At 37.1% G+C, this 14473-nt stretch overlaps 1 protein-coding gene across 9 annotated transcripts in view; it reads right to left on the bottom strand.

The window, feature by feature from the left end:
• CCSER2 (coiled-coil serine rich protein 2) overlaps window positions 1-14473 on the bottom strand; it is a 158663-nt gene that overhangs the window by 61911 nt on the left and 82279 nt on the right. For 8 of the 9 annotated variants that reach the window (XR_003509221.1, XM_027530819.1, XM_027530821.1 and 5 more), the window contains one exon: window positions 9296-9491. The exons of the other annotated variant lie outside the window; for it this stretch is intronic. Coding sequence is in view for 7 of the 8 variants with exons in the window: in XM_027530819.1 (XP_027386620.1) it covers window positions 9296-9491 (196 nt within the window). In the remaining variant the exon portion in view is untranslated. The remainder of the gene's footprint in view (window positions 1-9295; window positions 9492-14473) is intronic. 9 annotated transcript variants of the gene reach the window in all.

The following is a 14473-nucleotide window of genomic DNA, read 5'->3' as shown; positions in this document are numbered from 1 at the left end:
CCCTACATTGGAAGACAAAGTCTTAACCACTAGACCACCAAGGAAGTCCTAGTTAGGATTTCTGAGCTCTGAATGCAATTAACCTTAAGTTGATTAACTCTTATGTCATTAGTATTTTACTAAAGATTCAAAAAGACAGGCACACCTTCCTCTGTTCTAAGAGGAAGACTTCCACCATCTTCCATTTTTCTTTTTCAGCAAAGCATAAAGGAAAACTTTTGTTCTAATATTTAAACTCTTCACATATTAACATGTAGGAAACCCTGTAACAAATTCCATCTTACCCAGGTGGGTCTTCCATTAGTTTCCAAAAATTGTGATCTTCCTATCAGTTCCAAGGCGGCTGCAATGGACATGGACACTTGAAATGAACTAACCAAAAGCCTGGCAGCACTGACCAATCTCTGCTGACAAGCAGCATCAGTGATGTCAACAAAGCTCCCTTGTGTTTCTGATATGCTACAACACAATCACAAGAGGCATCCTAGGAAAAGGAGTGGAGGAAGGGGAGAGATTTTTTTCATTTTCTTTTCATAAGTCACTTTTTTAAATAGCAGAGGTAAATGGACGAACATCGTATCATATCACACAAACTGCAGAATGTGCGCTAAGATAAATTTTTGAGTAATACTGTAATTCACCTATGGGATTTAAAATCTAATGATTCAAACTATATTTGGAAAGATTATAAAAATATAATCATAAAGCCTGATTTTCAATAAGAGTTTAAGAAATGAGTTGATCCTCACAGGTGCTTGGGGCAAAGACATTTTCAAAACAAAAATTTTACTGACATTTAAATTGACTAGAACATTGTTATATATGGCTAAAATCTGTAATATTCTAAGCAAACCTTATTTATAAATTTCATTATAAATTTCAATAATAAACCTTTTTATTAAACCTAAGTGTTTAACTTGTACATATAGATATCTTTTTCTATAGGTTTATTTTGCCATTAAAAAATACTAGTTGTAGATTTCTTCTAATTTTTCTACATTTAAAAAAATATTTAACTCTTCAAACCATCTGAGTTTGCTGGCTTCCCTGGTAGCTCACCTGGTAAAGAATCTGCCTGCAAAGCAAGAGACCCCAGCTCAATTCATGGGTTGGGATGATTCCCTGGAGAAGGGATAGGTTACCCACTCCAGCGTTCTTGGGCTTCCCTGGTAGCTCAGACTATAAAGAATATGCCTACAATGTGGGAGACCTGGGTTCGATGCCTGGGTTAGGAAGATCCCCTGGAGGTGGGCATGGCAACCCATTCCAGTATTCTTGCCTGGAGAATTCGCATGGACAGAGGAGCCTGGTGGGCTTCAGTCCACAGGGTCGCAAAGATTTGGATGCAAATGAGCGACTAAGCACAGCATAGTTTCTATAGTATTCTACTTTATTAGGAAAAATAATTACAATGAACAAAATTTATTTCAAAATCTACTAACCAGCTGTGACATATAGTTTTAAGAACAATGCACTAGACACAGGACAAGAATTACATCTTCCTTCTTTTTATCTTCATTACCAGCACAATCCTTGAAACTCAACAAGTGCTTTATAAAGTATACTGAATGATGAAATAACAATCAGTGGATTCTAAAGTAAACAGAATTAGCTTTTTAGGCAGCTACATAAAATTATAAGCAATGCAAGTAATTAAAAATCCTTGACCTTCACATTTTTATCATTATTGATGTTGCTACTGTCAGTATTACAACAGCTAACATTATTAACTACTTTCTATGCATCAGACACTATGCTTAGCACTTGACTAAATTTCCTCATGTTTTCTTTACAACAGTCCTGAAACAGGAGCTATTATCATTTCTACTTCTGTTATAAGGAAATCTAGGCATAGGAAGTTTAAGTAATTTAACTTATCCAAGATCACACAACAGACAAGTGGAAAAAATATCCTGAATTCAAATTCTAATTTTTGAATACATCTGTTATTATTAACTTTCATCATTATTCTAGAAATTTAATATTATCTCAATTAACCCACAACTAAAAACAATTCAAATGTCTATCAACAAGTAAATGGATGAAAATAAAACTGTGGTATACACACACACATAATGGAATGTTATCCAACAATAAAAACTAATATACTGAAACTCACAAACACAGATGATTATCAAAATCATTATGGTGAGTGAAAAAAATCCAGCAACAAAAAAGAACACACTGTATAGTTTAGAGGAAGACAAAATTTTCAGATGAAATTCTAGAAAGGACAAAACCTTAGTAACAGAAAGCAGGGCAATAGCTGCTGCGCCAGGTTTGAGAGAAGACCGCCTATGAAGGGACGTGAGAGAATTGTAGCAGCAACAGAAATGTCCTATATCTGGATTGTTGTGGTAGAGGTCACACAGGTGTATATATTCATCAAAACTCAAATTATATACTTAAAATAGGCACAATCATTTGAATGCAAATTTTACCTTGATAAAGTCAATCATTTTTTAAAAATTAGCTTCTTTTTCCTCCTCACTTTCCTTTATCTTCCTGAATGAGGCAAAAGTAAATAAATAAATAAGTCTCCAACCAAAAAGGACAGCCCAGCACAGGGTTTCAGAATCTAAGGAGGTTGAAAAACAGGTCCCTGACAGTGGCCAGCTTACCAAGGCATGTCAGAGCTTAAAAGACTGAAAAGGGCATACACAGAGGGGATGGGAGAATAATTTGATACAAGAGTCAAATCTGAACAGAAAGAGGAGGATATATGTACAGTCTGGTGTGGGCTGTAAGTCTAAGCAGAGTGGCGTGGAGTGGGCACACTCCCCCAGGAGGGCCTTTAGAGAGCTACAAGAGCTCAAGTCTCATGAAGAGGGCATCTCTGCAGGAAAAGGCCCAGTGTCAGGTGTCAGACTCAAGTAGGGTTAAGAAGGCACCCAAGTGCAGGCATCAACTGACAACTGTAGTGTCAAGCCCAAGCAGAGTGAGGTGGCATCCACAGGAAGAGGAGACTGGTGTGGTGTGTCAGAATCCATGAGACTGACAAGGAGTCAGAGCCCAAGTAGGGTGAGGAAGGTACACACAGGAGAGCAGCCAGGCACGGAGATTCAGAATCTTAGAGAGGTGAGGAGGTCAAGTGTATAGGAGAGGCGGTGAGAAGCTGATTACAGTCAGGAGAATTGGTTAAAAGAGTAAATATATTATGGTCATCAAAGTGAAAAGAAAACTGAGGAAGTACCACAGTTTGAAGAAATCTACAAAAACATGATCAGAGAAGGCAATGGCACCCCACTCCAGTACTCTTGCCTGGAAAATCCCATGGACGGAGGAGCCTGGTGGGCTGCAGTCTATGGGGTCGCTAAGAGTCGGGCAGACTGAGCGACTTCACTTTCCCTTTTCACTTTCATGCACTGGAAAAGGAAATGGCAACCCATTCCAGTGTTCTTGCCTGGAGAATCCCAGGGACGGAGGAGCCTGGTGGGCTACCATCTATGGGGTTGCACAGAGTCGGACACGACTGAAGCGACTTAGCAGCACAAAAACATGATAATTTTTAAAAGCAACGTATGATGGTAAACCAGATCTTTCTGTTATAAAGAATACTACATCAAGACAGATAGGGAAACAGTGGAAACAGTGGCTGACTTTATTTTTATGGGCTCCAAAATCACTGCAGATGGTGACTGCCGCCATGAAATTAAAAGACGCTTACTCCTTGGAAGGAAAGTTATGACCAACCTAGACAGCATATTAAAAAGCAGATACATTATTTTGTCAACAGTGGTCACGTATGGATGTGAGAGTTGGACTATAAAGAAAGCTGAGCGCTGAAAAATTGATGCTTTTGAACTGTGGTGGTGTTGGAGAAGACTCCTGAGAGTCCCTTGGACTGCAAGGAGATCCAACCAGTCCATCCTAAAGGAGATCAGTCCTGGGTGTTCATTGATAGGACTGATGTGGAAGCCAAAACTCCAATACTTTGGCCATCTGATGCGAAGAGCTGACTCAGTTGAAAAGACCCTGATGCTGGGAAAGATTTAAGGTGGGAGGAGAAGGGGACGACAGAGGATGAGATGGTTTGATGGCATGACTGACACAATGGACATGGGTTTGGGTGGTCTCCGGGAGTTGGTGATGGACAGGGAGGCCTGGCATGCTAAAGTTCATGGGGTCACAAAGAGTCAGACACGACTGAGCGACTGAACTGAACTGAACCCCAAGACACATGGCAAAATCTGAACAGGCTCTGAGGATTAAATGGTAGTAATGTGTCAATACTTCAAATTTTCCTGATTTTGAAATGCAGAATAAAGCCACAATTAAACATCACTAGAGTCCCATCACATGACAAAAATTAAGAAGTCTGATAATACCAAGTGCTGCTCAGATGTAGAGCAATGCAAAAAAAGTATTTACTACTTGAAAAGAATGAAACAGATTGAACAATTTGGGGAAATAGCTTCATATTTCTAGAATATTTCTATGCTCAAACAGATTGAACAATTTGGGGAAACAGCTTCATATTTCTGGAATATTTCTATGCCCCATGACAGAGAAATTCCACTCCTAGTTAGTTATTCCAGACGAATTTTCACACATGTATACCAGGAATACTTCATGTCATTTGTCATAGCAAAAAAAAAAAAACCTGAAAAAAACCAAAATGGACATCAATAGTAAAATGGAGAAAGAAACTGTTTAGAATTGGAGACTAAAAAATGAAAATTAATGAAGCAGAACTAAATATAAATATCAAAGAACCTTAAATAAAATGCTGAATGGAAGAAGCAATTCACAGAGTAATACTTACAGTATAATTTCATTTATACAAAGTTCTAAAAGACAAAAGTAGTATATTTACAGGGACACAGACAGTGAAAGTGTTAGTCACTCAGTCATGTCAGACTCTGTGACCCCAGAACTGTAGCCTGCCAGGTTCCTCTGTCCATAATTCTCCAGGCCAAGAATACTGGAGTGAGTTGCCATTCCCTTCTCTATGGGATCTTCCCGACCCAGAAAACGAACCTGGGTCTCCTGCATTGCAGGCAGATGCTTTACCATCTGAGCCAACAAAGATGGTCAAAAATTAACAGAAAAAGAAACAAGGGAAGTACTAGATTCTGGAAAGGGAAGATACTGCAATGAAGAATGAACACTTCTTACTGTCTCATTCCTTAACCTGGATGGTGAGTATACAACCGTGTAATGTTATTCATTAAAGGGTACCCTTATGCTGTATACGCTCCTTTTATGTATATTTCATGAACTTAGTTTTCCTGTTATGATGAAAAAAGTCTGGGGATAGAGAAGCTTGAGTTCCCTGACTTTTCTGTGGTTCTCTGCCACCACGTGGCAATCATTCAGCAGCTCCTCAACTCTTAGTGCACTCACAGAGGAAGCTGCTGCTGTAAACAGTCCATCCACCTGGCACTGCATCCATGTATCCATTCCCCCCCACACAGAGACAGCGAGAGAGAGAGGAACAAAGAGAGAGACAGAGACCGACAGACAAGAGAATTATGTGAGAGACACACTACTGGCTTTATTCTCAACACTGGAGCTGAGAGGAAACAACAAAACAAAACATTTGTATGGCATACCTGATAGTTCATAAAACACTCAGGCTCGTGCCAGGGAGACGGTATGAATCATCAGGATCAAATAGCTAGACAGGTATGAATCATCAGGATCAAATATTTTGTAATCCCAAAGAAAAATATCAAAGAGATACCATCATGTACTTTTCACTACTCCACATTTTTCATTTCTCACTCCAAGGTCAAAACAGATGCTGAATGTGATAATATGATAAAAGCAAACAGGGAAAATAATGAACTAAGAGTGAAGAAAACGGATGAGCAAAACCACTCATGCTCATGTGGGTTAGAAATATGAGAATTAACTGGAAGTCTGCATAAGGCAAGAGTAGATTCTCAGTCTTCTACCTCTATTCCAAGAAGGGAAAAAAGCAGAAGTTTCTTCTCTGGAGAAACAGTAACAACCTGAGAAGGCAAAACACGCCGCTTAGCTGAGCACTGAGGCCCCACACCGCTTAGCTGAGCACTGAGGCCCACTGATATCCACATGTCACTGTAAGGTGGAGCCGACAGCTGGCAAGGCCAACCCATGTGTGAAGAGTCCTGATCAACTTGTTACCCTTTAATCTTAAATAGTAATAAACAACAGACTCATTAGATATCTGAAGAAATATTCCAAAAGAAAGAGAAACTAAAACATAAAAAACAAAATGACCATTTATAAAGAGATAATAATGTAGGGAACTTGAGAAATCTTAACAAAACACAATAGAAACAAGCTACTTAATATATTTACTAACAAAATAAGACAAAATAAGAACTGAATCATATGAAAAATGAAAGGCTATAATAAAGAGCTCTTAGAAACTGAAAATACAACTGCCAAGATAAGTAATTCAACAGAAATAGGGGGCTGGAATATGAAGGTGAGGAAATACACCAGAAAACATAGTCAAACTCAAAGAAAAGGAAAATATGAAAGAAAAAAAGACTGAAAACTTAACTCATAAGTTCTAGTTTGGACTACCAAGAATTCCAGAAAGATACACTCAGACACCCAGAGAAAACAGAATAAATAAAATATCATAGAAATGACTTAAGGAAATTTCACACTACATGAATCTTCATAAAACTCAGCGATTACCCATCATTAAGTGGAATACGAACAAGTACAACAAAATCTGAATCCCAGGACATCACGGAAACTGCAGAATGCCAGAAATAAGAGGCTAAAAATCTCCCCGAGAGATTAAAAACAGACAAAACACAAAGTAAGATGGATTAGAATGTAGTATACTTTTCTCAGTGGCTAAACTGGATGCTAGAAAAGTGACTTCAAATTTCTAAGGAAAAACTTCTATACCAGCCAAAGTATCCCTGCCAAAGTATTACTATAAACTAAATATGAGAGTAGATAAGAGATTTCAATGACATATCAGCTAGAAAAAAAGTACCATCCATTTGCCCTCTCTTAGGAAGTAAATTAAGGATATATTCCTGCTAAATATGAGAGCAAACTAAGAAAAAAGAAGATAAATTATCCAAGAAATAACAATCTCAATCCCAGAAGATGATGAAAGAAATCTGTGTATGATAATTTTAAAGACACTTAGTAACCTGTTCAGATTACAAAAGGCTGGCTCAAGTGGGGAGAAGGACAGAAATATTGCTTTTTTCATTAAGCTTCTGGATACTATGTGATTTTTTTAAAACCATGTACACGTATCACACTGAAGTTTTTATAATTACTAAAAGGGACAAATTAAGAGGCTGTTATACAAAATACTGGACTAATTCAGCTTTTTAACTTCTATCAGCATTTTGGGAAATGTTAAAGATATCCTAAACAGATTCTGCAATTTTCTTCTCATAATTTTGTTTTCACTGCATAAACAAAGGATGAAGTCAATTTGAAATCTTTAGAAGATTTTTTGATCAGGAGCTTCAGAGACATTGGAAAGAAAAGGTAGAAGAGGTGAGAAGTAGCTGAAATGTGTTAAATATGTATTTGGAGTTAGCTAGCTTTACCCTGTTTTGTGTCTGGGTGTATCTCGTAGTTACAGTTCGGAGAAGGCAATGGCAACCCACTCCAGTACTCTTGCCTGGAAAATCCCATGGACAGAGGAGCCTGGTGGGCTGCAGTCCATGGGGTCGCTAGGAGTCGGACATGACTGAGCGACTTCACTTTCACTTTTCACTTTCATGCACTGGAGAAGGAAATGGCAACCAACTCCAGTGTTCTTGCCTGGAGAATCCCAGGGACGGAGGAGCCTGGTAGGCTGCTGTCTGTGGGCTTGCACAGAGTCAGACATGACTGAAGTGACTTAGCAGTAGCAGTTACAGTTATACTAAGGTATAAACTCTGTGTCTGGGTATTTGAATCACTGAATCTCTTTCTGCCTCGAGAGAAATCTAAGAATCTCAGATCCGAAAAGGATTCTCCACTTTCTTGCTCCTGGCCTTATACAGACAGGTGTCTTTTAAGACGGCAGTCAAATATCAGGGCTTCCCTAGTGGTCCAGTGGTTAAGAATCCTCCTGCAAAAGCAGGGGACATGGTTTCGATCCCTGCTGCAGGGAGATCTCACAGGCGGCAGAGCAACTAAGCCTGTGCACCACAACTACTGAGCCAGTGCTCTTGACCCTGTGAGCCTAGAGCCTGCGCTCCACAGCGAGAGAAGCCACCGCAACGAGAAGCCCGTGCACCACAATGGAGAGGAGCGCCCCCCTTGCCACAACTACAGAAAGTCCATGCATAGCAACGAAAAGCCGAAAATACATGAATAAATCTTTTTTAAAAGGGGGACTATTCAAAATACTCAAATAATCTATAAGAATAGAGAAGAGCAGTCCAGCAAAGCCATAACTGAGTAATATAAAACCATTCACAGTAGTTGTAGTTACTAACAGAGGAGCCACATTTCATTTCAAATAGCCTTTACTGAGCGTTTATCTCAACGGCCTCCAAATGGTTTGGATGGCCACCAGAAATTCTAAGACGTGGTCCCTGCTCATAACAAGCTAGAACATACAATCCTGAGGACAGTAACTCAAAAAGTAAGTTATGCAGAGAATCCAGACTGTTCTTCCTCAACCATAATTTTAAGTTAAACTTGCCCAGTCTACAAAACACAAATATAGATTTAAAACTAAAGATATTCCTGACTTAAAGTTAGTATTTTATTCCTTAGTTTTTTTATTTACATTGGAAATGTATATGTTAACTTTTCAAATCAAGAAAATACTACTGAATCAGAAGTCAGCTTCTACTATCAGCTCACCATGTGGACAAGCACATCACTGCTCTGAATCCACGTTTTCTCCAAAAAAATGAGAAGACTGGGAAAGTTTAAACTTGAAGGTTTCAAACCAAAGTGGGGTTATGTGACTAAGATTATATAAAATGCTGTTTCTTATTTCTCACTTAGCTGAAATCATAGTTGCAGCCGCTGATGACTGAACACCTACTATGTTTCAGGTATTAAATCACTCAATTTGTAACCATGAACTCTAGCTCTCTTAAGAACCTTACAACATAGGTACTATGAAAATGAGGAAACAGAAGCAGAGAGCTCACCAAATATTATATAGCTCATAAATGTTGATGACTTTACAGAGACCGTCATGCAAAACCTCAAGTGTTTTTGCTCTCAGAAGAGTTTCTGTTAGGTACTATTTACGACCATTATTTCTCCACAAATCTAAATAGTCATTAGAAACTCAACTTTACTTTAAAAACAAAGTAAAGTCAATCTATTTACCATTGAAAATGTCAAGCATTGGAAATGTTCCCTACGTACTAACCTGGCGCAGCAGCCGCTTCAGCCTGAGTAACTGAGTTTTCACAGCAGTGCAATCCTGAACCATATGCCGAAGGGTCATCTCGTCCAGTATCACCGTATTTTCTGGTACATCTACAAACATCTTCTGAGCCTGGAAAAAGGGGGTCCCTCCATAGCTTTCAAAATGACCCAAAGGAGATTCTCTATAGGGAGAGCCTCTGGAAGGGCAGGGGAAGAAGTTGGAAGGAAAAGATATACAATATAATTTCAGAAAGTAATAAAGATTATGAAATTATTACAGTGATTATTACAAATCATTTATTATCACAGAGCCTTTTGACTTTTACTCATCTCAGATAGTGAATTTGTTTTCACTGAAAATTTCAATCAATTCTAGTTGTCATTAACACAGTTATCATCTGCACTCCCTCCTTTTGTGTATTTTACACATTGATTAAGTAAAGATTACTTAGGAACTAGAGTAGAAAACCTCTGGGGAAAGGCCTTGCCTGGAAAAAATTATATTTATTTTACTTTTCTGCACTGATTGATCTTTAGCTTTTAATTTTAGTTACTCTCTTAAATGTCATATCTTTTTTTAGCTATTACCCTCATTAATTCCCAGTTTAGATGTACCTATTTCTGGGAAGTTCCAGCAGATAGTTAAGACAAATATAGTGTTATTCTTCTTTTGTTTTTACATTGCTGATAAACCATCTTTTCCAGTAAAGATTAAACAAGGTTTTACAAAAGTCTTAAACACACCACATATTTCCTAATCTTAAACTATCTTAAAAAATACCTGCTCTTTTTTAAAATTTTTTTAAAAAAATTTTAAAGTTTCCTTTGTTCCACACAATAACACACATGTTGAATAAGAGGAAATAAAAACTAGGGGTAATGTGTTTCATGGACATGAAAAACACAATGTTTTAACCAGCAGTCAAAGCTATGGCAATCTAAAAATTACTACATTCACATTACACATAATCCCAGTTAGTTTTTAATATAAGAACTTGTGATATATGTAAAATTTCAATATTTAAAATAGTACACTAAAAAAGCATTCTCTCCAATATAACATCTACATTAACATATCAGGATTAAAGTTAAATTCATGGATGCATTAAATTTCAAAAGTAGAAATACATTTTCTAATAAATTTTCTAGGTTTTAACAAATATTCCCAAATCTCTAAATTCTGAAATATTCAATATGAGCCTGGTTTTCATAAGGTAATTATTCTTCTCTGAAGCCACTTCTCATACTTGATTTCAGGCCTGATTTTTCTTTCAACCCAAGAAAGAGATTTTTAAGAACATTTAAATAGCTGATCCACAGATAAGACCCTAATTTGTTCACATTTAACTATTTTATCTTTGTTGATTCAAAATATAGTTGAATTATTAAATTTTAAATACTGATAATTATTACTATGACTTTACCATCCGTAACTGAATAGACAAGATATATACAGAGTGATGAAAAATTTTTCAAGTAGTAAGACAAAAAGAATCACCTGGCAAATGAATAGTAGAGACAAGAGTTATGTTTTTGGAGAAAAAGCTGACATAATTTGGGAAATTTTTTTGAATAGGAAAGAACTTGGGATGAACTATAAAGTACAAGGTTTGAGTTGGGCAGAAATGCAAGGTGAAAGCTTTCTAGAAAAAGAAAATAAAAAGAAATGGCACAAAAGTGCGTGTTTTTCAGGGACAAGAAGACTCTCATAAATGGCTTAAGGGACCACACACAGCCTGAATCCAATTCATTCTTCTACTTCATCCCTCAGTAAACCTGCCTCCCTCAGATCAACTTTTTAATCCATAGCCAATTACCAGAGACTGCCAAAGCATGAATCAGGAATGGAATAATGGCTTATATTAGATTTAGGCATAAATATGAACCACATGTAAGGAACTGATGAATTAAAAACATTTCGAAGGAAGGGTCAAAAGGTCTTGATCACTAACTGAATATGGGGACAAAGAACTGGCACCTAGAGAAGCCAAAATAGTGTAAAAGACACAGCTTCAGCCTAGAACTTAAGTTGTTATGTTGGCTGATAGTAACTAGCTATTGAAAATACTCAATATCTTTGGGCCATAGAGTCTCTCAGTGCTGTCCAGCGCCTACCAAATAAAGTTCATATGCCTTAAGTTGCATTTCTAATACTTCCACCATGAAACCAAAAACTAAACTTGTATCTCATCCAAGTCTTAATGCCCTTCAACTAGATAAAACTGTTTTATGATCCATAACTTATTTTATAGCATAAATGAAAGAAACCTACATACATGTCACCTCTGATTATAAGCCCTTTGAAAACAAGGATTTATTCATTTTTACATTAGCCAATTAATGCAGATTATCTGAGTTCAAATCTCAGCTCTGTCACTCACTAGCTATATAACACAAAGGGCAAGTTACTTTATGCTTCATTTTCCTGACTTATAAAATGAGAATAAGAGTATCTCACTTGATTGGTAAAAGGATTAAATGAGGCAATAATATACGCTAAAGTGCTTGGAATGGTGCTTGATATATAATAATTGTTAGGCAAAAACCAATTACTGATGTATTACTACTATTATTACTATCAATAATTTCTAACTTCTTTATATTGAATATTTTTTCTAACACAAATGTCAACAGAACACTATAATGCCATATACCCTTCTCCTAGATTACCCAATTGATAAATCCTGACACAATGCTCTATTAATATGGGTGTAAACTGTTACTAAACCGTATGACAGTAAGCTGGAAATAACATAACATCTCAATGAGGGCCATTTGAAGGTTGCTGGGGGAAAAAATGAATATAATTGAGAAGGTACAAAGACAGAAGAAGAAAAAACTGAAACAGAATGCAAATATATGAGAGGCTATTTTCAGAAAATAAAAAGAGACTGTTTAAAACAGAAGGAAAAAACAAGATAATGAAGATTTTGAGATTTCACATTCTGAGAATACGATGCAGTCCACAAAGGAAAATCTCAATCTTTAAAAAAGAATGAGAGGTAAAAACATGAGCCAAAGAGGACTGAACAAAATACCTACGTTAGCTTGACAGTCATAGATTTGTACTTCTGTACAAATTTTAACAATCACTGACTTCTAGAAGAGAAATTAGGTCATGAAAGCAGCAGAAGACTTCAAGCTACTTTGGAGAAAACACTGGAAGGTGAGCAGTGTGTTTGCAAAGGCAGAACCTATGTGGTCAATCCCAGGCCAAACAGGCTGGTGGATATGAAGAACTGAACCAATACAGGTATGGATGAAGGTAAAAATTACCTCAGTGGTTAAGAAGCATAAGAATGAAATGCTCACTATCATCAGTATCATTCTATAAGTACAGCCAATAAAATCAACAACAACCAAAAAAAAGGATCACAATAACTATAAAAAGGAATCTGCAAGAAATAAGCTTTTTCAAAACCAATTTAAATTTAAACCATATACAAGAGCAGCACCTGATATTCAATCCACACATCAAATAATCCCCTGGCTGCATAATCACTTATTGCAATTTCAAAGTAATCTCCCCAAATTATATGGCTCTATCCATACATTTACATTCTTCTCCACTTCTATCAGAGCTTCTTTATGACTAAGATATGTGATTTTTATGTGAAACTGAAGATTTGTGATTCATAGGTTAGAATGGTGAGTGGAGATACTCTGTGTGAGAGAGAGAGAGAGAGAGAAAGAGAGAAAGAGAGAGATTTGGGGATTTTGCTTTCTCACTTATCTCCTAATTTCAATCACAGTTTGACTTCACAAAACCTTTAGCTTTTTTTCCACTATTAATAAAAATGGTATATTAAAAGTTAAACACATATATTTTTAACATCATGGTTATCTATTCTTTAATGCTAGATTCAATATAATCTCAATTAAAATGCAAATAAGATATTATGTGGATATTAACAGAGTGATTTTCAAGTTTATATGAACAGGCAAAGACCCAGAATAACCAATACAATACTGAAGAAGAAGAAAGTCAGAACACTGATACTGTCTTACAGACTTTCTGTATCAACTGACAGTAATCAAGACTGTGGTAGAGATGAAAAAATTAATGGAACAGAAGAGAGGGTCCAAAAATTCACCCATACATACAGTCAACTGATCCGTGGTAAGCAACAGAGTTCCAGAAAAACATCTACTTCTGCTTTATTGACTACACCAAAGCCTTTGACTGTGTGGATCACAATAAACTGTGGAAAGTTCTGAAAGAGATGGGAATACCAGACCACCTGACTTGCCTACTGAGAAATCTGTTATGTTGTCAAGAAGCAACAGTTAAAACTGGCCATGGAACAACGGACTGGTTCCAAATTGGGGAAGGAATACATCAAGGCTATATTTTGTCACCCTATTTATTTAACTTATATGCAGAGTACATCATGTGAAATGCCAGGCTGGACGAAGCACAGCATATCAAGACTGGCATATCAAGATTGCTGGGAGAAATATCAATAACCTCAGATATGCAAATGACACCACCCTTATGGCAGAAAACAAAGAACTAAAGAGCCCCTTGATGAAGGTGAAAGAGGAGAGGGGAAAAGTTGGCCTAAAGCTCAACATTCAGAAAACTATGATCATGGCATCTGGTCCCATCACTTCATGGCAAATAGATGGGAAAACAATGGAAACAGTGAGAGACTTTATTTTGGGGGATTCCTAAATCACTGCAGATGGTGACTGCAGCCATGAAATTAAAAGATATTTGCTCCTTGGAAAAAAAGCTACGACCAACCTAAATAGAACATTAAAAAGCAGAGACATTACATTGAAAAAGCAGAGACATTACGTTGCTGACAAAGGTTCATATAGTCAGTTATGGTTTTTCCAGTAGTCATGTATAGATGTGAGAGCTGGACTATAAAGAAAGCTGAGCACCGAAGAAATGATACTTTTGAACTGTGATGTTGGAGAAGACTCTTGAGAGTCCCTTCGGCTGCAAGGAGATTAAACCAGTTAATCCTAAAGGAAATTAGTCCTGAATAATCATTGGAAGGACTGATGTTGAAGCTGAAGCTCCAATACTTTGGCCACCTGATGTGAAGAACTGACTCACTGGAAAAGACCCTGATGCTGGGAAAGACTGAAGGCAGAAGAAGGGAACGACAGAGGATGAGATGGTTGGATGGCATCACCAACATGATGGACATGAGTTTGAGCAGGCTCC

Source organism: Bos indicus x Bos taurus, chromosome 28 (genome assembly GCF_003369695.1).
Source record: "Bos indicus x Bos taurus breed Angus x Brahman F1 hybrid chromosome 28, Bos_hybrid_MaternalHap_v2.0, whole genome shotgun sequence".
Lineage (NCBI taxonomy): Eukaryota > Metazoa > Chordata > Mammalia > Artiodactyla > Bovidae > Bos > Bos indicus x Bos taurus.
This window is presented reverse-complemented; position numbering and strand designations above follow the sequence as displayed.